The sequence below is a fragment of the Eptatretus burgeri genome, chromosome 15, assembly GCF_056783735.1.
Source record: "Eptatretus burgeri isolate ZD-2024b chromosome 15, Ebu_testis_v1, whole genome shotgun sequence".
Taxonomy (NCBI): domain Eukaryota; kingdom Metazoa; phylum Chordata; class Myxini; order Myxiniformes; family Myxinidae; genus Eptatretus; species Eptatretus burgeri.
The window spans coordinates 20273124-20296279 of record NC_140975.1 but is presented as its reverse complement, the minus strand read 5'-3'; the positions used below and the strand labels follow the sequence as shown (position 1 = coordinate 20296279).

Here is a 23156-nt window from a genome sequence, read left to right as displayed (position 1 = left end):
TGGCCCCCACATTTTTCAGTGCTTCTATGGACTGAATTCTGGGGAAGATGTCAGAGAGATCAAGCTGCGGTGCATCGTTTGGAAATGTCAAGATCTTTGACTTTGATTTCGCAGATGACAGAGACTCTAGATATCCTTTTGCGGAGATATCATCTTTGCGGAGACTCTAGATATCCTTTTGGGGACCCTTGAGGTGCTGAAGTAGGAGTTGGAGCCACTGGGATTTCAGGTTTCCTGGGTTAAAACTAAGATCCAGGCTTTCAATGACATCTTTGATGCTGCTGTCTTATCTGTACCTGTTTGTGGTGAGGATGTTGAGGTCATGGAGAGATTCGCTTACCTTGGCAATGATATTCATGTCTCTGCTGGCTGTGAGCCAGAGGTCAATAGACGTCTGGGTCGGGCCTGGGAAGTCATGGATTCACTGCATCATGGGCTGTGGCGCCGCCGGTACCTGTGCAGGAGGACGAAAGTCTGAGTCTTCAGGTCCTTTGTGCTTCTATTCTTGCTCTGTAGATGTGAGACTTGGACTCTGACCAGGGATCTGAGATGGAGACTTGATTCTTTTGGTACCAGGTCTCTTGGGAGAATCCTTGGCTGTCGCTGTTCGGACTTTGTGTCCAATGAGCAGTTGCTGAGAGAGACTCAAATTAGATTAGTCCGTGACCTGCATAGTCCATGAGCGTCAGCTGTGGCTGTATGAACATGTGACTCGTTTTCCTGATGCTGATCCAGCTCACGAGATTCTCTCAGCGAGGGAGCCTCGTGAGTGGAGGAGGCCAATGGGCTGACCATGTGCCTAGTGGATGCAGCAGGTTGATCAGCATCTCAAGGAGATGAGGATGAGCCAGGCACCTGCCTTGGGGATGGTTCGACGGAGGCCCCTGGAGTACCAGTGGAAAGTGGACGCAGTGACGCGCTGCTTTGGCGCATGCTCCCATACCTGACCTGACCTGACTTCGCTGAAACCAATTTTGAGTTAGGCTGTCTGAAAAGAAGAATAAGAAATATTACAAACAGGCTATTTTGAGTCATTCGGTTTTGGAGTCGCTTTTGTATTTTGAGTTGGTGAGATTGTTATTGGAATGTTTAATCCTTTACAGATGAATGGTTGGTACTTTTAGGTTTATATGTTTGTATTTATCTTTGTAGGTTTTGATACATCCGCTGACGGTCGCCGGAAGCATATTTTTGGGGTTGTCCGGATGTCTGGATGTCTGTCTATGCTAATATTCTCTTTTCTCTGCAACTGCTTCTCCGATTGACACAAAATTCTCAGCATAGTACAACTACTCATGTGGAATATTTTAATGGTCATTATGTCATAGGTCATGTGGTGTGGCAGCCATGTTGGGAAAAAAGGACAAACTTTGGACCTCTATCTCCATGGAAAACCACTATCTCCGAAACCGTCCCATGGAAAAAATTGAAACTTGGCACATGTGAAGTTCTCTCCATGGGAAACGAGTGTTTTTTTATTTTATTTTACTGGCATTGGTGGCTTCGTTATGACCTCATAATTGTATAGGTAGAACGCATCATCCGCTCAGTATGAAATTTTTGAGGGTCATAGAGGGCTAAATTGTATGGGGGGCGGGGGGGGAGACTTGATAATGTCATCGGTCATGTGGTTCGGCAGCCATATTGTTTTTAACATTAAAATATTCAAAAAACTTCTTCTCCGAAATGGCTGAACAGATCGAGGTGAAATGCCGATCCATGAGGGAACAAAAAGTTCTCCAAATATGGTGTCATTCGGTCACATGGTTTGACAGCTGTGATTTTCTTTGTTTAGTTTTTTGAAGAATAATTCTTTAAAAATCTTCTTCTCCAGAACGGCTTGACAGATTGAGAGGAAACTTCACCCACATGTTCCCCAAGCTTTTGGGATACTGTGTTCACAAATAATTAAGAGTTCACATGGTCTGGCAGCCATATTGGATTGAACGAAAACCTTACATAATCTCTGTTGAACGGCTTCATCACTCGATGTGAAATATCACAATTATGATCGAGTAGTCATGGGGAATATATACGTTTTAGATTTGAACCTTATCGGACCCATGGTCTGGCAACCAGAATTATTTCATATTTTGAATCTGGGTTCAGGGATTTAAATCAAACTTGGTATAAAAGTATGTATGGTGATGTAATGGTGTGAGCGGAGGCATATCTGTCGATGTCGCGATGTTGAAGAGTGCACTTCTAGCTTTCTTGAGGATTTGTGTTGTATTAAACTGATGGCATGCCCATGCTATCCATACATATGAAGTCTAATGACTTCCTTTACACCGAGGACAAAGGGAGAGAGATTCCCGAACAAATTTGTGTGTACTTTTGAAAGTATTACTTAAAGCAACATGCCAAATACAGTTCATGACTATGCTTTGATGGTGTGTTGTTGTCTTCAGTGTGTGAAGATTATCATGACAGAGACTCTCTTGAGGATCCCAGCAACTCGAATTTCAAGTCTTTTCTCTCGATGAAGAATGTCGCAGATTCTGCCGCGGTCAGACCAAAGGTGACCGAGGAATCACAACCATCTGCCTCGGCTTTGTGTTCTCGGTCAAACAAATCTCCCCTACCTCCCCCTGACTCGACCACAGAGCCCGCACTTGGTGTGCCAGATGTACCGAGTTCTGCAGATTCCAGGGTGAGATTGTGAAGGGGGTTTTGTTTTTCTAATCACTTCGGCTATTTGATTAAAGACAATGTCTCAGTCACCGTTATATCATGTTTATTCTCCATAATCGTTAATCATTGTTTTCCTCTTCATCACCCAGTGAGTTTTGGAATATCCAATTGCAATGACTATTTGAAGGCAAATATTGTTACATTGTCACATTGCACCCTGCTGTGCTCGCTCTTTGAGATAAGACAGCTCATTGGACGCTGATCCCTAAAAGTTTTTAATCTTGCAGTTTATTTTTAACCAAGTCTGTGGGGTATTTCAACACTGTTTGCAGTGAAGGATTTGAAGACTATTTTCTGTAGTTGAGAATCTAAAATCGTAATGCTGTCTGTCGTCTGAAATATACGGCTGGTATAAAAGCGGATCAGGTTCACCTGAATTATTCATTTAATCACTCGGAAGAGGAATCGGAAATCAGACGGAGGTAAAACACACTCCGTGGGAACACATGAGCATGTTAGTTCTTAAATTGGAAACGTTTTTTAAAATATATTCTGGACCAATGTAGTGGGAGATTGTCTGTAATCTTCTATCACTCTTTAACGGGCCCAACTATTCCCACCTTATTGTGGGATCAACGAGGAATCTTTTGGCCCAAGTCCTTCACGAGCTTGCTGGCCAGATCTGACATTCGACTGAAGGCAAAGGGTATTTGTATTCTGTTCGTGGTTGTGGCGATGACTTGCCTCCTCTTCGTGAAAGACAGCGGGGGATCTTTAACATCCGCCAATGACCAGTGCTAGTCGACAGATTTTCTGACTTGACATCCTTCTGATGGATGACATGCAGACACCAATCCATCATTGCCTTCCATGCGAAACACCAGAGTGACAGTTTATAGCTGGGTCGAGATTCAAACCCAGGCTAGATACCTCTAAGCTGTCCTGCCGGCCCTCCAGACCATCATAGGTACTGATGCAAACTATCTGTAATCAATTCTGCCAAGTTTCACCCCTGTTATTTACTATTCTAACATGTAAGCTAGAGAATGCTGAAATATTACACACAATATTGTAAGCTAGCTTACTCAGGAAGTTTGCAGGATAATGATGTCGTGCAAGAGAAGTTTGTGAATGTTTTTTTTTTGTAGAAAATGCCGAGTGTAAGTCCGTCTGTGAGCCTGAGCTTTCCCTCATTTATTTTCAGTGTGCATTGAGCTACTGCTGTCATTAGGGTGCATGTTCACGTTGACACAGATGGATGTCTGAGAAAAGCGTTTAGAAACCAAAATAATGTGCACACTGTCTATGGAAATGCAATGAAGTGCTATGGCATTAAGTCTTTACCTCTGCAGGAAAACACAAGACTTGTGGACTATCTGGAAGAGGAGGAAGAGAGCATGGAAGAGGAGGAAGAGAGAATGGAAGAGGAAGAAGAGAGAATGGAGGAGGAGGATGAAGAGGAGGAGGAAGAAGAGGATGAGGAGGAAGAAGGAGAAGAAAAGATGGAGGAAAAAGAAAAGGAAAGTGCAAAACCAAACAACATTGAGATGTCTTCGGCCAAGAGACAACAGTTGGAGGCATAGAGTTTGATCCATCTGCCTTCTTAAGAACCTGAACTGCGTGGAATGCAGTTCTATGTGACACGAACATCCTGTTCTCCGTCGCTGAACCTGCACATTTGCCTACAGGCCATCCTTGTACCTTCTGTCCATCCGCTCCACATGGAAGCTTCTGGACCAGCGCCAAATCATTCCTTCCCAGGAATGAATTACTTTCATTGCTTTGGGTTTTTTTCTATCAGATAATGAACTACTCAGGGTTAAATGTGGTTCAGCTTTTGTTTCTTCTAGTCCTGTGAAAACGTAAAAAAAATACTGCTGAATTTTAATTTTTTTCCAAAACAATTCGCCCTGCCCCTCCCACTTCCTCAAGTGATAATTAATTTGTTGTACTTTTATCTAATTTTCTTGCTATAGGTTTGGGGAGGAGAGCAAGGTTAGATCGATTCTTCAAGTTTTCTAAGTTTGCGGGGGAGAAGGGGAGGGGGGAGAGTACTGAGTTTTTTTTTTTAATGTTTTTTTCTGTTTAGCTAGAATAGTTTGACTGGGCCATCATTAACATATTAGGTTGGGGTATGTTTTGGGACCAGTATTTTTACCTAGAGCAGGTAAAAAGCCCCAACTTATTTTTCATTCAGCCTTTGATGGTGCTCGTCACAAACAACAAATTAAGCAAGTAAGGGAAAACCCTTCAACATCACTGTTGATTTGCAATGTAAAGATGCTTGTTTGTTATTTTTTATTTATTTATTTTTTTAAAAAAAACTACATTTATTATGGGGTTCCCCTTACCGAATGAAAACCGCCGAATATCTTGCCTTTCGTACTTAAAAGAGATCTCAGGTTTAAATCCAGGATGATACAACCACGATGGAACAAGCACGTTGCGATATGCCGTGGCGCGGCAAAAGCTGCTCGCAGCTTGGAAAGCAAAGTTGCACTTCATTCGTGCATCAACAAGTGAGCAATTTGGATAAATGCTTGCCGCTGAGGTCAGGATCATCAATCAATGCATCTGTTTGAGGCAGCTGCTGGGCAAATGCATCTGTGATGGCCCAGATAGACTTTGATTTTGAAACTTGTACAAGGAGGTGTGGCGAAGTGTTTCAAATGGATATATCTGTTCTGATTTCTGAACAAACAGCATTACTTTTTATCTTGAAGTGGCACCAAAAATGCTTTATTCACGGATAATTCGTATTTTGAGGCCACTCGACTATTCCCGAGACACAGGTGTGAAAGACTTTTTCTTGGGAACTGGAGTCGTCACGGTTTCACACCAGAAAAGTGGTGTCTGTCCGTCATTCGGAGACCTTATGTCCACACCATCTCATTTATATTTTGATTTTTATCGAATAGGTGATGCTTTCACCAGCAGTACTGCACCGTCCACATGGCCTTCACTGCTCGCCTGCGCTGAATCGCGGCCGATGTGCTGGGCAGTTCTCCCTCGATAGCCGCACGGACGCTATGTTGCCATGCTCTGTGCATTGAACACATTTTTCAATGGAAGGAGTGCTGTTCTAATTTAAGAATCTGTAGTTTGTAACAAAATAAATAGTTTCCCCTTGTAAGATACCGGCCAACAGTACTGAAGTAGTGTATAGCTTACCATCTTGGACACAATGTTTATAGGACGGTGCTGTGTTTTATTGTTACAATGAAAAAACAACCAAAAAAAAAACCAAATAGAATCCAATGAGTGTTTGTTTTGTTTTATTTTCATTGGAATTTTGATCGTTTGGAGATTAGCAATGGCAATATTGTGTTGATGGGACCCCTGTAATTTTACCATGACTGATTTAACTGCACGAGGCTGGTATGTGTGTGCACACTCACCCCTGAGCTGTCTAGCCTGGGTTCGAATCACGACCCAGCTATAAACTGGCATCCTGGTCATCACATCAATGCGTGTGCTGTCCCTCGGATGGATGTTGTACTGACAGCTGTTCACCATCAGATCATCCCCCATTCAAAACCATAATCTTACGTACACCCGTAAACCCCCATCCTCTTCCCCCAATCTTGCCTCTGTATCCATCTGCATTCTTCCCCATTGTCCATCTGTCTATTTACATCCTCGGTCCTGCTGTTGGCATTCCCCCTTGTCTTTCTGTTGTTCCTTTTCTTATGTTAACGTCCTGATCCGTTCTGTGCCCTAGCTCTTCCGGGAGCCTTGACTCCGTATACCAAAAAAACTGGCCGTCCCTTCTCCCGGCAGTAGTTGGTGGACGTTAAAGATTCCATGGCGTCTTTTGAAGAGTAGGCGAGCTGTCACGGGCACTCTGAAATAAATTACATATTGTAGCCCGAATGTGCAGGTGCACTGCATCATCCGTGCCTCAATAATGATGCAACCAGTGGGCTGGATTCAGAATTAAATCCCAGTCCAATAAGCATTCGCTAACTGCTGCACAATACTTTACTAATTCCACTGTCTTCCTTCTTGTCCGTTTTCCTATTACTGGGTCAAGCGACAGTCCAGACTACAGGATTGTTGGAGTATTGATGAAATTGATTTCCAGCGATTTTATAATCCCCATTTAGTAATGGAGCCCCTTATTACATGATTAACTCGTGCAATCTTTTGATTTTGGAGTACGAGTCACCTGTAGCTTCACTCTATTGTCCATCTAATCTTTGTTTTTGTTTTTAAATTCGAATTCGGAGTTTAATCATTGTTTTATTGTGTCAACCACACATTATCCATGATGTCATTTCACCTTCATCATCCTTACCAAACTGGTCACACAGGGGAGGGACTAGCAAAGTGGGTGGAGTCTATGACCTTTTAAAATCACAATTTATAGAACATCAATATTTTTTTTGGGGGGGGGGGGAACAGCAATATCCGAGTGCCTCCGTGGTACTGTTGATATCTAAGATCTGAAGTCTGTAACATATTAATGAAAATTTCCAGACTCATATCTCAAAAATATTCCACACTATAACCCGATGCTTCGCTGACAGGGGGGGTATTAAGGAGGGGGGCTGAGGGAGGTGGGAGGGGAGAGAGAAGAGGCAGGAGGGAGAGGAAGCTAGGAAGAGTGGGATGAGTAGAGCTCTGCCTCACTCAATGTTGCTATACCGTGGGAGGGAAGGATGTGAGGACGGGGTGTGAGAGAGAGAGAAAGAGAAAGAGAAAGAGAAAGAGAAAGAGAAAGAGAAAGAGAAAGAGAAAAAGAGAGAGAAAGAGAAAGAGAAAGAGAGAGAGAGAGAGAGAGAGAGAGAGAGAGAGAGAGAGAGAGAGAGGTATGAAAAAAAGACAAAGGTGAGGGGTGGAGGTGGGGTAAGTAAAGAGGATTATAAGTTATGCTTGATGACCGAACACGCACACACAAAAACAAACTCATGTCAGAACAGCTGTACACACGACACAACAGAGTTTTAGTGTAATCCACTGGCACATCTGCAAAAACTCTGATGTCCCAGTTCCAGAAAATTTGTTGGAAAATTAACCAAAAGTAATCACTGAAAACATGGAAGTACCTACCGCTCACGTACGACCTCATGATCCTATCGAGCGTGAACATCGAAAACAAAGCGTTGCGACCACATATCATGCTTGGGTATAAAAAAAAAAGAGAAGAAGGCATTGCTGATTGAGGTGTTCATACCAGTGGTTTTGGACTAAACGATACAGAAATCAAGAAAATGACCAATCACCAAGACCTCAAGAATGAAGTGAGAAGACCCTTGAAGCTGAAGAATGCCAAAGTAGTGATAGCTGGACCTCCAGGAACGATGACAAAGAACCTCACAGAGATATTAAACATAGGGGCAATACCCCTAGGCGCTCACCTGGTCGTGGCTGGATAAGATAACCAGGCAACCACCGGTAGGCATGGAAGACCCACAAAATATATAATGGAGAAGAAAGTAAATACCCATGGATTCTTTTTTTAATGCCATGAACAAACCTTGGTACATCATGGGTGATAAAAGTTGTGAAGGTTCACTGAAATTGTGTGTGTGGCTTCAGAAAAGAAGGCAAATACATATTTTGGGGAGTAACCCCACCCCCGTAGAACCCATTAGACCACAATTTTTTTTTAATGTTGTGAACAAACTTTGGTACATCACGGGTGGTAAAGATGGTGGTCAAGTTTCATCGGAATTGTATGTGTAGTTTTGGAGAAGAAAACAAATACTTATTTTGGGGGGCAACCCCTGTAAACCCCCTTTGAGCCAGATTTTTCTAATGTCATGAACCAAGTTTGGTACGTCATGGGTGATGAAGGTTGTCGTGAAGTTTCATCGGAATTGTGTGTATTGTTTGAGAAGAAAGCAAATTCCTCTGTGGGGAGGTACCCCATCCCCCATAAACTCCCTCTGTTGACCCCTTCAGACTAGGTTTTTTTATGCTATCATGGATGATGAAGGTTGTGGTCAAATTTCAATGAAATCCTATGTGTAGTTTCTGAAAATAAATTGCAAGTATTTGTGGATGGACGGACGACGCGCCATCCCATAATCTCCCTGGAACTACTTTACAGGTGAGCTAAAAGCCATCCCTGGGAATATTATAACAAACAAACTACAGTTGGAAGCTGTCTGGGGCTCAGCGACGACCCTCAAAAAGCCCTCGGCACAAAACTTTGAGAACAGAAAACTTTACATCTTGGTCCATGAATGGTGACCCCTTACTGAAATGGTGACCCCCCACTCTTGGAGGACTCCATTCCACATTCTGAAACCACATATGTAGATACCAATCAACGGCGCGCACACGCACGCACACACACACACACACACACACACACACACACACACACACACACACACACACACACACACACACACACACACACACCCACACTGAGACCTAGTAGGTCTCCATTACACCTCCTGATGAACCCCACCTACACATGTGGAGATAGCAGGCAACAACAGCAACTCCCACATATGTGTATACACACACACACACACACACACACACACACACACACACACACACACACACACACACACACACACACACACAGCTTGGCCGATATCAGCAATTTTTTCAGGAATTGGCAGGTTGGAGTCGGTGTGATTACCAACTGCAGTACTTACTGTACACAATATGTACCACGTCCGTACCTTCAAACTTGGAGCTTACATCTATTTATCGTTGCGGCCTGTTCCAAGTCAAGGCATGGTTGAGCAGGCCAAAAAACATGGCGACTTCAGGCCCTGGCGAGGTTACCAAGGAAACGCCTTAAGACCCCAGAGAGTGACGTGGTCGATGATCGCCTGATGAAGGATATAATTAAATAAGGCCGTTAATTAATTATCCTCAAAGGGGTGTTTTAATTAACCCAAACACCCAATTTTCACTCTTGCACTTCCTTGGAGTTTTCTTAGTGTGCATGCAAAGTTTCAGGGTGCTAGGTTTTATGGTTTTGGAGTTATGGAGGAGACACACACATTAACATTTATTAGTTTCGATATAATATTAATACGCTAAGCCATATTTTATGGACGTATCTCCTCCGAAACTGCCGGACGGATTGTCGCCACTTTCAGCATGCGGGTGCTCTGCGGTCTAAAGTACAGCATCGGCCTATGTGAGATCGCGCCAGGCGGACAGGTTTGGGATTTTTTTTGGCGATTTTCTAATTTTTGCATGGTGACCTGTGACGTCACCGCTGAGAGGCGTAATGACATCATCGGTCATTCGCTGACGTCATTACGTCTGTCGTTGACAGACCGTCACCGCTGATAGGCGTAATTCCACTCCTCGAAAACAGCGTCTGCAATGTAAAACCCTCTTCTGCACATGCTGACTACCTCAGAAGGTGCATTTCACACAAAAAAATGCAACAAGAAACATTGTATATAAAGAAATTCTATAAATCACATTGTGAACACTGGATATTATGACGTCATAACGAACCCTCATTTTCGAAACTTCGCGCGGAGCGTGGGTTTGGCTAGTTACTGTGGTATAGATGCACAGAGGCGTTAAAAAGCGCAGTTTTCATAGTAGATATGTCTATATAAATTTAATAAAGTAACAGGTTGCATGTGTCACAAATTATCGAGCCTTCTTGCTTCTTTAATAGCACTTACAAACACCACTCGTTAGAGTGCATACCTCCACCAAGCTAAAAAGAGGATACGTTTTGTATCCACTGATAGGCCGGATCTGGATTCGGATGTAAACCAAAATCGATTCGGCTTATTCCTGTGATCAAACCAACTCATCCACGTAGTTTCGTCATAACTCGTCCACAACTTTTTGAGATATCGAGCTGTACATCGATTTTAGTCCCATCTCTCAATGGTGAAGAATCACTTGAAAAAGTTCTCAAATCCAGATCTTCACCAAAATCGAATCAATTGGTCCTTGTCACATACACAACCTGTCCACCAAGTTTCGTCCGAATCTGTCCACAACTCCTCGATATATCCTGTTCACAGACAGTTAGATATAGATGAACATGTAACCTCCGTCCACAGTGGGGGGTTGAGATAATTGGTTCACGAAAAAAATCATTCACGAAAAAATAAGTGACCACGATATTCGTTATTGGAGTGTGTCTGTCTGTCTGTCTGTCTGTCTGTCCCGAGCATAGCTCCGTGGGTTTTGATCCGATCCTAATAAAATTTTGGTGGGAGGTTTACATCATGATCCTCAGAATCCTCAGTTGTGTTTTCCTCAGAATGGGCGGAGCCAGGCCCAAAAAACATGTGTTTTTAGGGGGTAGCCGATTCCAATTTGCATCTTCTCCGAGGGGTTTTGTCGAATCTGACAGGGGTTTCGGTATTTGGTCAGCCCAATGGCTCCTGCATAGCCCCACGGATCTCGATTTTTCATTTTCGTCCCAAGGTCAAGGTCACAAGGTCACGAACTTAGAAAATTGCGAATTTTGCCATAAAAATCATACAACCACCCAAACTTTGAGAGCAAGGATGACAATATTTTTATGCATAATCTTGAGGTCATTCCCCACCTAAAGTATTGAAACCATTTTGCTCTATCTCGAACACCTTGCCCGTGGCGACCCCTTCAAGTTTGTTTTTACGCTGATTTCATCAAAGTATGGATAATCCGAGGAGTGCGAAATGCCATATAGCCTATATGACGTTATATTGTTCCTGGAATGTTCCAGAGGAAGTTTTGCACCAAAGGTCATAATCCTTGACCTTTGACCTTTAAAGTTCACAAAGGTCAAATTTTCAAAGTTGTGGGAATCGAACCGGGTTTTCGACCTTCTTTGACGAACAAACTCCAATAAGCCATAGCACGTATCCTGTTTCCTTATTTTAATGTCCACAACATTGTTTTGGGACCTTTTAAAGGTTATGCAAAGGTCAAATTTTTAAAGTTGTTGAACGAAACCGGGTTTTCGACATTTTGCAGCTAATAACCTGTCACTCGTACCACATCATGTTGATAATTTTTATAACTTGGTCAAAAATTATCACATTGTCTCATCCTTAACTTCTGAAACAATCTACATCGTCAAATACCGCTCGTGAACCATCGCCGCCTCCAGACTTGTTAAGATATCTAGTTGATCATTCGTTATCTCTTTGTCGGCACACACCGTATATAACAAGTTTGTTGGATTCTTCTCATCGTTTTAAAACATAAAAATATTAATTATATGTTTAAATCAATATTGCATTTCTCCGTCATGGAAATTGTGTTCGTAGTTCGTACTTCGTTCACAGTCTCTCAAATATCCCTCTGACTTACTGTGTGTTTATTGTGACATTGTAACTTCAAATTCTTGTGGAAATAACGAGATACACAGTACTCTGTTTTGCTTCCTTTTGTTTTCCTGATATGGCACCGTTTATTGTAAGGAGGGCTTTATGACGCTGCATTTGGATAACTAAGTCAACATCGGGGGAGAGGGAGGGGGAAGAGGCATGGATGAACGCAGTGCAGGACGGAACATGTGAGCTGAGACGGGGTGAAAGCCACTCTGTGCTGGTGCAGTGAGTCAGAAACGCGTCCGTGGATTGATTACTTTACACGGGGAGAGGGATCTGCTAATAAAGGGTTTATAAAGCCGATGTTGATTGGCTGACATTGGTTATCAATGTAGCAATTGACAGTGTTTCATGCAGTGGCTAGCTCTGTGGTTTTTCAGGCTGTAAATGAACCGGCGTGTGTGTGTTTTATAAACACACATAACATAATTGTCGTCAGCGAGGCCGGATGGAGGTTGTGTTTTCACGTCTGTCTGTCTGTCTGTCTGTCTGTCTGTCTGTCTGTCTGTCTGTCTGTCTGTCTGTGAACAGGATATCTCAAAAAGTTGTGGACGGATTCAAACGAAATTTGGTAGAGCGCTTGAGTACATGACAAGGACGAAATGATTAGATGTTGCTGAAGATGCGAGTCTGGATCTGGATCCGAGAATTTGAAAAGTGATTTTTCACCATTGAGAGAGAGTGCCAAAAAAACGATATAAAGCATGATTTCTGAAAAAGGTTATTGGCGGATTGGAACGAAACTTGGTGGATGAGTTGGTCAGGTGACAAGAACAAGCCGATTAAATTTTAGTTTACGTCTGAATCCTGATCCAGCCTTTCAGTGGGATACAAAATGTAAACTTATCAGCCTGGTGTAGAAGGTGTGCGTTCTACCGAGTAGCTGTTCTAGTTTGAGAAGTGTCTGTTTGACTTGTTTGCACTCCCCCTGAACCACTGGACAGATTTAATTGAAAACTGGTGGTTGTACACAGCGTCTGCATATCCATACTATCCCTGGAGTTCAGGGTGTCATGAGGACCCCAGGTGTGTGTGTGTGTGTGTGTGTGTGTGTGTGTGTGTGTGTGTGTGTGTGTGTGTGTGTGTGTGTGTGTGTGTGTGTGTGTGTGTGTGTGTGTGTGTGTGTGTCATAGTGGGATTCCCGGTGGGAGGGAGGGTATATGCCTGGTGTTAGCTTAATGGTTCGGGTGGTGGCCTTGGCATCCGAGGATCCTGAATTCAAATCACACTCGGCTGTTGAATTAATACCAGGTGGGGTTGACTCTGCCTGTCATCCTTCCGAGGTCGGCAAAATGAGTGTCAGCATGCTGGTAAACTGTGTCGGAGTGGCGACCCGTCCAGGATTGTGTCCAATAGCCAAGGAGACTGCTTCGGCAGCACCAACGCTCTGCACAGAGTATGGTCCTAATGGATGGATGGATGGGAGGGTATGACAAGTTACACGAAAATAAGCCAATTTTGGGGGGATGAACCGTCCGGTGAGGACGACTTCCTTGCTCCTGTATGTATGAAACAGGTTTATAATACAGTATACAGACCAGTAAAGGAGGGGGCACTCACCTGTCACATGTTCAGCATCCGCCTGCAGGGGGCAGTTGATGCCAGGGCTTGAACGCGTGAATCCAGAGAATTATTTAATCAGGAGAGGGGCGTGTCCATGAATAGAGGGCGTGTCCACGAGGAGAGGGCGTGGCCACGAGGAGAAGGCGTGGCCATGACCGTTATCGACTTCGAGGTTAAAACGTGTGCACTGTGTTGGGGAAGAGTGAGAGGGTATTGGTGGGTTTCGAAGAGCGGTGACACACGGGGCCGGTTCTTCCGCCCGCCGGCTTTAGCTCGTTAATCCTGTCTCGGCCTTTCGTTGCGATACATGTAAGCGCCCTTCCAGTTAATTGTTCTGCTCCTTATCGTGAAATCGCCGGATTTTATCCCGGTACATTTAATTTTTTTTCGATCCCTGACGTTCTTCCTCGGCTCATGGGCTCGAGGACGCCCTCCGGGCGGAGTGAGAGGGGCTTGATCCCCGGGAGAACAAGTGAGGGTTAGAGGGGGGGGAGTGAGCTGGTGGAGGAGGAAAAGGATCTGAATCGCACTACCCTGGTAACCAAAGGAGGAGGAGGAGGAGGAGGAGGAGGAGGACGCGCACAATGGACGAAACCGACCAGGAGACCTCGTACCAGCAGCTGCAGCGCTTCCTGACGAGTCCTCTCGCTTCGTGGGTGAGCCTTGCGCCCTTGTCCGTGGTGTACACGGTTTATTTAATTATCCCCACGGTGTCGGCCCGTTACTTCACCTTTCGAGGTCTTTCACCACCCGTACCGCTCGTACCGCGTCACCTCGGCGCCGATTTGGGGTTTACTTATACATTTATTGCCCGAGTACCGAATCTCGGCGCGCCGGTTTCCATGGCGACGGCGAAGGCCTCAGAGAAGCCGGAATGTTGAGAATAATTAAAAATACGATGTTTCGTCCTCCAACTCAGTTGGTGTTTTGTTTGCTTATTCGTGGAAACACTGACAAGGTTTACAGGCAGTTTATATATATTTTTTAATAATATGACGTCATCACAAGCCGATGTTTCGAATTTTTTAAATCGTCATGTATTCTAAGCACGTTCTGTCATCGGTTGTGTTGGAGCTTGAAAGGCTGGTGAACCGATTCGACAGTGACGTCATTGCTTGGTGCTCAATTCAGATGGTGATTGATCCTGAGTGAATAAATTTTGTCTCAAAAAAAATAAAAAATATATATGTGTTTTATTTTGCACGTTCAAAGTGTCTGTAATCACATCTCGTCCAAATAACATCGACATCGACGTCGTCGAAGTAATTTGACGACGTATACAATGGCAACAGTGACATTGTCTGCTCTCGCCATGTCAGGAGACCGTGGCAGAATGACTTCATTGCATTCGTCCTTGGACCTTCACCACCTTCACCACCACCACCACTACCACCACCACTACCCCCACTACCACCACCACCACTACCCCCACTACCACTCCCACCACCACCACCACTATCCCCACTACCTCTGCAAGGAATTTCATGCCGGCATGTTGGAAAAAACGACCTCAATCTCTTGTATTTCTCTTCAGACTATCGGCTGATACCTTGTCTGCTTCTGCTGGCTTGGAATATGACATGACCATTGAGATGTCATCATGACCTTTGCTAGTTTTCCACAACTACAGTTCCTTACCAACTGTAAACATTTAAAATAAATTTTACTGATGCCATTATGTCCTTCTACATGATCCAAAGGGCTGTATTCGGCGACAAAGTCGGTCATGTATTCGCATCTCGTCATCTGTGACGTGTGTTGCAGTCACCTCTAACATTAGTTGCTACACAGAACGAAAGAGTCTGCTGGATTTTGATCTATCGTCACAATACCCTCGCTCATTATCGTGGGCCTCACCAGGGACTTCACAGATTCCGCTTCCCCTCCCTCCCCAGCCCTCATTCCCATCCACAACCTCTTTCTGATCAGAAGAAGTGAAGTATTACCCTTGCCTCTTCCATTATAATCGATGTGAAATCACCATTGTGAACATATCCTATGATTTCACCTGTGATTAAAAAATGTCATCTGATCTCAACTATCGGATCCCATCAATTTGACCGTGTGTGGCAGTTGTTAAATATCTTGCAAATGTTTCCCACGGGGAAACCTCAATGTGAATGTCCTGAGTCATTATCTTCAAAAAGATCTGTGCCCTGGGAATCCCCACGGTACTACCATATTTTGTCCCCCAACATAACTACGTTTGTAAAGGAACATTGATACTGTATTTGATGTTGATATCCTTAATACCGTTAAAAAGGTGAGTTTACAAATACAGGTGCTCAACATTCTTTGTTGCAATGTAAAAATTGTTCTGACAATTGATAAAACCCAGTAAATGTGACTAGGATCACAAGTGTTCCTTGTGTAATGTGTGCGGCACGCGATTAGCAATATGTGGCCTGCTCATTGATGACGATAAGCCGTTCACTTCCCAGAAATTTTGCAGCAAATTCAAAAGTTCTAAATTTGCAAATCATGCGAATGCAACACGCGTGACAGCTAAGGCACACGGCACAAAGGGGAGCCTTAACATCCATTTCCCTCGACATTGTTTAAAAGTACGATTATTTGTAGCAAAACGTACGAATCCTCTTTTGCGTGGTGAAATAATTCCTGAAAACTGTTTCTGAAATATAAGGCGTGTGATGTGGAATGAGCCAGATGACGTCTTGTGTAAGCTGCTGTAAGCAACTGATGGATTGTATCACAAAAGGCGCTCGTTGCTTTGCAAGCTATACGTTAAAATATTTGATAGTAGCAGAAGTCTGTGGTTAAAAAACCCACGATATTAAAAAAGGAAGCTTTTTATTCTTGCACTGGTTGAAAGAGCTCACAAATGGTGGGTTATATATTTCTTAACAGCAAACCAAAAAAAAAAGTTCAGGAGCAATCGAGGCAGTGGTATGTTGCCGATACACTACCCGGGTTGAAAAACAATTATAATTTCCCTTTGGGTTTGGATTAATTTGAAGCATCTTTAACTTAATTTTTTTTTTCTCTCGGAGGAGCGTTTTCGTGTTTCAGGATGGGACAGAAAGACAAGCTTGGTGTTGGCTTAATGGTTAAGGTGGCTAGCTGAAGATCTTAGGGTCTTCTTAAATAAGGTCATACTTAGAAAATGAGTACCAGCTTACTCGGGTAATAAGCCATTTGAGTATCTTGCATCGAAGTGGCAACCATCCATCCATCCATCCATCCATCCATTAGGACCATACTCTGTGCAGAGCATTGGTGCTGCCTAAGTCTCCTGGGCTATTGGGCACAATGCTGGATGGGTCGCCACTCCGACACAGTATACGACACAGGACGGGTCCTAACTGGCATGCTGGCACTCATTTTGCTGACCTTGGAAGGATGATAGGTTGAGTCAACCCCACGTGGTGTTAATCCAGCAGCTAAAGGGGCTCAAACTCAGCACCCAAGGATCTCAAGCCAGCCACCCTAACCACTAAGCCAACACCAGGCTTGAAGTGGCGACCCGTGCCAAATGAAACTGCCTCAGCAGCCATATGTGCCTCACAGTGTGAAAGGAATGGTTAAAGACAGACAGCAATAGCCTAACATATATATATATATATATATATATATATATATATATATATATATATATATATATATATATATATATATATATATATATATATATATATATATATATATCTATATCATGTGTGTTTTGTGATTTGATGTCTTCAATTGGAAATTATGTCCACTCTTATCATGCATTGATGAAACTAATTAAGGTTCTGCATCTTGGATGAGCGACCCTGGGGGTTCAACAAGTAAAAGTAACGTTGCATTGCGCTCATCTAAACGAGGCGCTTCAATCGCGCCATTGCCACGACTCCAGAAATGATGCACATCAGCAGGCAGGTGCTGCGTTCATGAATAAATGAATGCATTTTGTATGCAGGTTTGTGCTTCACCAAATTGGATTGTGTAATTATTTATCTAATAAATCGTTTTTCATGTTCCCATATGGTTGTAAGACATGTGGCTAACAGCCTTTTGTTATCTCATCCTTTTGCTGGGAAATAATGACTCACGCCCACCAGCATGTCTGCTGATAGAATGCTGACTTATGACGTAAGTGTACAGAGCTGGAACATTACTTCACATACTGCATATATACTGTATATATAACGGTTCCGCATACCTTAAAAAAAAATTGTTACATTATGTTGCATCACGTATTTGTTTAATAAAACGAACATGATGGCGTGATTAAACGAGGCCTACTGCATGTCAGGGTTTTGAGAGCACTGTTTCCCTATTTCATTACAACTTGGCTTGCTCATGAATGCTCCCATAAAAGTTTACGACAACCCATCTTCGAGAGCTCATGGATTGTTTTGGGATGTTCATTTCGTTGGATTGCACTTAACCTTCCTTCCTTAGCTCATGGACATGGACATTGCTTGGACAATGAAAATATAGTTTTTGAAGGCTTTTAGAATTAGACAGTTGTTCAACAAAATACTCAGGCCGACATTACATCTAAATGTTCGATTTGTTACGTAGCTTACCCAGAACGTCTGTTTGAGGAGTTATCAGATTTTTACATTGACATATTTTGAAGTGGGATGAGCCATTTCACAGCCATAGGTCCAGCTTCATTTGTGAATCTCATTGTAATCGCTTTGTCACAACAGGATTTGTTGGTGGAAATATCACGTTGTTCAAGACCAAATTCTCCTCCTCAGCTGTTAGTACAACCTGCGAATGCCAACGAGACATAATATCCTTCGAGGAAATACTTGAAAGTGTATTTATTATCTCTTCTAACATACTGTTTTGATATGAGACACCATCTATCCTCGTCTAGCTTCCTGAGTGAGCAGCTAAAGGGATTACTTTGACAAGGCAAGACAAGACAAAACAAGAGACTGCATTGTAAAGACTAATCTCGTTATGTGGAAAGCCTCGTATTGGCTTAGCGGTTAGGGTGGTTGGCTTAGGATGTTCGGGTCCTGAGTTCGAGCCCCTGTCAGCCATTGAATTTACACCAGGTAGGGTTGACTCAGAGAGAGAGAGCGCGAGAAAGAGAGAGGGAGAGAGCGTGCGAGAGGGAGAGAGGGAGAGAGCCTGTCATCCTTCCAAGGTCGGGGAAATGAGTACCAGTGTGCTGGTAATAGGGGCATTGCATTAGCAGCACAGCCACACCCTCAGCCAGTGATGCTACCCGCAGCCTTGTGCTGCATACGAAGGAGGAGGAGGTTATGTGGATTATTCGTCCTGTAAAGTCTTAGGGCAGAGATCTGTTTATGACCATTCGTGCACACCTGAGTCAATATGAAATCATCGCTGGTGCTTAAAATCATTAACGGCAATTTGATGGGAAGGAATAATGTTTTATCCTGTCTTCCTTCATGTCTCTATGAGGCATGAAGTAGTGTTTGTTCTCTTAAATAATTGTCAAGGGGAAGTTGATTTGTTTGGAAAAAGTTATTTAACTTCAAGTACAGGAAAAACTCTGCCGCTGTAGTATTGTTAGAAAATGGTAATTTTTTTTTTCCGTTTGACTCGTCCGAAGGAAAGTATTATAAAGACTATCCTTGTTCGAAAAATAAAAAGTACCACCTTTTCTGTCCACAAGCAAGTAAAAGCAGACGTGACAGCTGGAAATCACTCCACACACCACACTTGAAGATGCAACAACATTTGGCCGAAAAAGCCCTGACTTTTGATTCCATTTCCCTCGGGAAATTAACAAGGCAAGCACACCCTCACTGAGCTGTTCTGCCACTTGCTGATTAACTACACTATCTGTTATTCTTCTTTTTTTAACCAAGGACCTCTTTGTTGTAATTAACTTGTTTAATGATGCATTTTTGATATCCTTGTATCCAGTGCTGACAGAAAGTCTACACCCCCTTTCAAATTTTTCACCTTTTATTGCCTTATAGCCTGGAATTAAATTACATTAAATCAGACTTTTTCCACCTTTATTTACACATTGTATCCCACAACTTCCAAGTGAAAAACAAATTCTACAATTTTCAGAAAATTAATTAAAAATCCAAAATAGAATATCTTGGTTGGATAAGTGTCCACCACCCTGAGTTAATACTTGGTGGAAGAACCTTTGACAGCGATTATAACTGTGTGTCTATTGGGATAGGTCTCTACCAACTTTACACATCTTGATTGGGTAATATTTTCCCATTCTTCTACACAAAACTGTTCAAGCTCAGTGAAGTTGTGTGGGAAGTGATGATGGACAGCAATCTTCAAGTCATGCCACAGATTTTCGATTGGATTTAGGTCGGGGCTCTGACTGGGCCACTCAAGGACATTTATCTTTTTGTTCCTTCACCACTCCAGTGTAGCTTTGTCTGTGTACTTCGCATCATTGTCATGCTGAAAGGTGAACTTCTGTCCTAATTTCATCTTTCTTGCAGAGGGCAGCAGGTTTTCTTCTAGAATTTTTCTGTATTTTGCTCCATCCATTTTTCCTTCTATCCTGACAAGTGCCCCCAATCCCTGCGAATGAGAAACATCCCCATGACATGATGCTGCAACCACCATGCTTCCCAGTAGGGATGGTGTTATTTGGATGATGTGCTGTGTTGGGCTTGTGCCAAACTTAACGTTTTACATTCAGGCCAAAAAGTTGGTTTTGTCAGACCACAAAAGTTTTTGCCACATGGCTTCATAATCTCCGGAATGTTCTTTTTGCATACTATACCTCAAACGGGACTCAAGGGAGGCTTTTAACTAATGGCTTCCTTCTTGCCACCCTATCATGCAGGCCAGATTTATGGAGTGCTTGGTATATTGTTGTCACATGCACACAGTGACCAGTCTTTGCCAGAAAGGCCTGTAGCTCTTTCAAAGTTACCATTGGACTCTTGGTGGCCTCTCTGAACAGTCTCCTCCCTGCTTGGTCATCCAGTTTTGAGGGACGTCCTGATCTACTTCTTAATCTACGACCACTTCTTAATGGTTGTCTAGACTGCTCCAAGGGATATTCAAGGCCTTTGAAATATTTTTTATACCCATCCCCTGATCTATTCCTTTCCACAACTATATCCCAGAGAGGTCTTTTGAAAGCTCCTTGGTGCTCATGGATGAGTCTTTGCTGTGAAATGCACTACCCAGCAGAGGAAACATACAGGAACAACTGATTTTATTCTGAAACTAGCAAATACCACCTGTCGCTTCGCTGGTCATAATACTAAAGGGGAGAGGGAGAAGAAGAGGGAGAAAAAGAGGGGGGTTGGGAGAGAGAGCGGGGAAATTGAAGAGGTGGAGGAGAGAGGAGGGAAGGGGAGCGAGGCGGGGTGGGAGAAGGGAAGACAGTGTTAGGTAAGACGAGGGAAAGCAGACATGTTGTGGAGCATTAATTACGATTCATAGTTTCATAAAAATGATTCTGCATAGAAGAACCAGTGAAGATGGAAACAACATAATGTCTGAAATTCATTTTCTACCAGTCATAGAATAAACATGGTCCGGAGACAAACTCCCGTCGAGACATAAATACCACCAGGTCACGTCCAGAGCCAAGCTGTCCAGAGACAAACCCTGCCCGGACATGTCCGGAGATAAACACCATCCAGACATAACCACCATCCGGATATATCCATAGACAGCGAGAGAGAGAGGGAGAGCGTGCGAGAGGGAGAGAATGCGAGAAAGAGAGAGAGGGCGCGAGAAAGAGAGGGATGGCGCGAGAAAGAAAGAGAGAGAGAGGGCGCGAGAAAGAGAGAGAGAGAGGGTGCGAGAAAGAGAGAGAGAGAGGGCGCGAGAAAGAGAGAGAGAGGGCGCGAGAAATAGAGGGCGTGAGAAAGAGAAAGAGCGAGAGAGAGAGAGGGTGCGAGAAAGAGAGAGAGGGCGTGAGAGAGAGAGGGCGTGAGGGAGAGAGGGAGAGCGCGAGAGCGAGAGGGAGCGAGAAGAGAGAGGACGCGAGAAAGAGAGATAGAGAGAGGGCATGAGAAAGATAGCGTAAGAGAGAGAGAGGCCACGAGAAAGAGAGAGGGTGCGAGGAAGAGATAGATAGGGCGTGAGAGAGAGAGACAGAGACAGAGACAGAGAAGGGGCATGAGAAAAAGAGAGAGACGTTTTGTTCCTCTTTATTTCCAGGAATTGTTGTGCACAAGCAAATCATAAACCAAAGGCAAACATTGTACAAAGTTAAAATGAGGGAAGTGTTTGTACATAAGCAAGGCAAAATCATAAATTAACTGTAAGGACACCATCAACAAGTTCACATAATGATTCTTTCACACACCACTTCTGTGAAAACAACGTAAAATCACTGAGTTGAAATTCAAAGTGCAAACGTGATGTGACAAAGGCTTTAAAAAGATGAACTACATCGTCATCAGGATTGTCGGTATTTTGTATTCTTTGCTTCCTTGACAGGTATATAGCGAGTTTAGCATCGGTAAGAGATATAAAAACAAGGCCTAGCCCTCGGACTACATGTGATAAGATCATAAAAAGGGGGGCCAGCCTTGGGCACTCAATAAAAATGTGGAAAATATTTTCAGTAACACCACAGAAAGGACACAATTCCGTGTTACTTGAACATATGCGATGAGACAAAACATTCGAGGGTAAAATGTAGTGCGCCAGCCGCCACTGCAAGTCTCCAGAGCGCTTGCAATGGGCGTCTTATACATAACAAGCCATTGGATTGCAGTGGATGGAGTAACATGGAGCATCCTCTTCCAGTGCGCTTGTGGTTCTGCAGGTCTCTCAGGAACAAGGGCTTTAACACACAAAAAAACTACGTTTTTCCATTGAGGTAAAAGTGATGGAAAGGGGTGTTGGAGCGATGGTGTGGAGTCCAACTGTGGAGTCCATTTTAACTTGGACTGCGCGAAAAAGCGTAGAATTGCAGACAAAATTCTCCCTATAACTCGAATGGACCAAATTCCAGTGGCCACAGTGACCTCAGCAGCTGGCTTCCATTTATAAGGAAAAGGAGTTCTAAAATGTTTAACCTTGGTGCATCTAGCATCAATAAAATTTTGCATAAAATTGCGATCACCACAAACCCATTTAAAAAGAGGGTTTAGAAAAATGGCCTCGTTTAAAAACATTTTGAGAGAGTAGCTACTCTCATCACGGCGGACGGTAACTGCCTACCATGCGTCCAGCATACTTCGATAGAACAGGGGCACTGATGTGATGTCAACTTTCTTGGTGTCCATGAGAAAGAGTTCCTGATCATAGCCAAGTTTCCCTGCCTGCTGAATCAGGCAGTGAGCGAAGGCTTTCCGAAAGACATCTGTGTATAGCAGCCTGCGCAATGAAAGGAGGCGAAAAGCCATCACTTTGGTAACGGCAACCAGCCCCTGTCCTCCTTCGGCAATAGGCAGGCTTAGCACACCGGGCCGGAGCCAGTGCTCCCCCCCCAAAAAAAAATAAGTCAATAAAAATGGATTGTAGTTTTTTAAGAATGAAATCTGGGGGTTGTAGTGCCGTAAAAATAAGCCAAAGCATTGATGCCGCAAGGTTATTTATAACAAGGGTTCGCCCCCGATATGAGATTTGGCTAAGTAGTCCCTTCCATTTTAGTAATCGCCTCTCAGTTTTATTTATTTAAAATTCCCAGTTTTTTAAAACGAAATTTTGAGTGTCAAGGAAGACACCGAGATAAAAAAAAATTCCATCCCATGCCCATTCAAGTTGCCGGGCAGGGTCGGAGGAGTGGCGACATTTTGCGGGCCAAGA

The 23156-nt window shown here is 43.5% G+C and overlaps 2 protein-coding genes across 13 annotated transcripts in view; both read left to right on the top strand.

Moving 5' to 3' along the window:
• LOC147011692 (serine/threonine-protein phosphatase 4 regulatory subunit 3-like) overlaps positions 1–5892 on the top strand; it is a 97121-nt gene extending 91229 nt beyond the window's left edge. For all 9 annotated transcript variants that reach the window (XM_085858539.1, XM_085858545.1, XM_085858538.1 and 6 more), the window contains 2 exons: positions 2412–2653; positions 3987–5892. In XM_085858539.1, the coding sequence (XP_085714665.1) occupies positions 2412–2653; positions 3987–4217 (473 nt within the window). In that variant the 3' untranslated portion in view covers positions 4218–5892. The remainder of the gene's footprint in view (positions 1–2411; positions 2654–3986) is intronic.
• A 7720-nt stretch (positions 5893–13612) lies between these two features.
• CCDC88A (coiled-coil and HOOK domain protein 88A) overlaps positions 13613–23156 on the top strand; it is a 176524-nt gene continuing 166980 nt past the window's right edge. For 2 of the 4 annotated variants that reach the window (XM_085858535.1, XM_085858533.1), the window contains exon 1: positions 13616–14122. In XM_085858535.1, the coding sequence (XP_085714661.1) occupies positions 14051–14122 (72 nt within the window). In that variant the 5' untranslated portion in view covers positions 13616–14050. Of the gene's footprint in view, positions 14123–23156 lie in introns of all 4 variants that reach the window. The other 2 variants (XM_085858537.1, XM_085858534.1) reach the window with 2 other exon arrangements.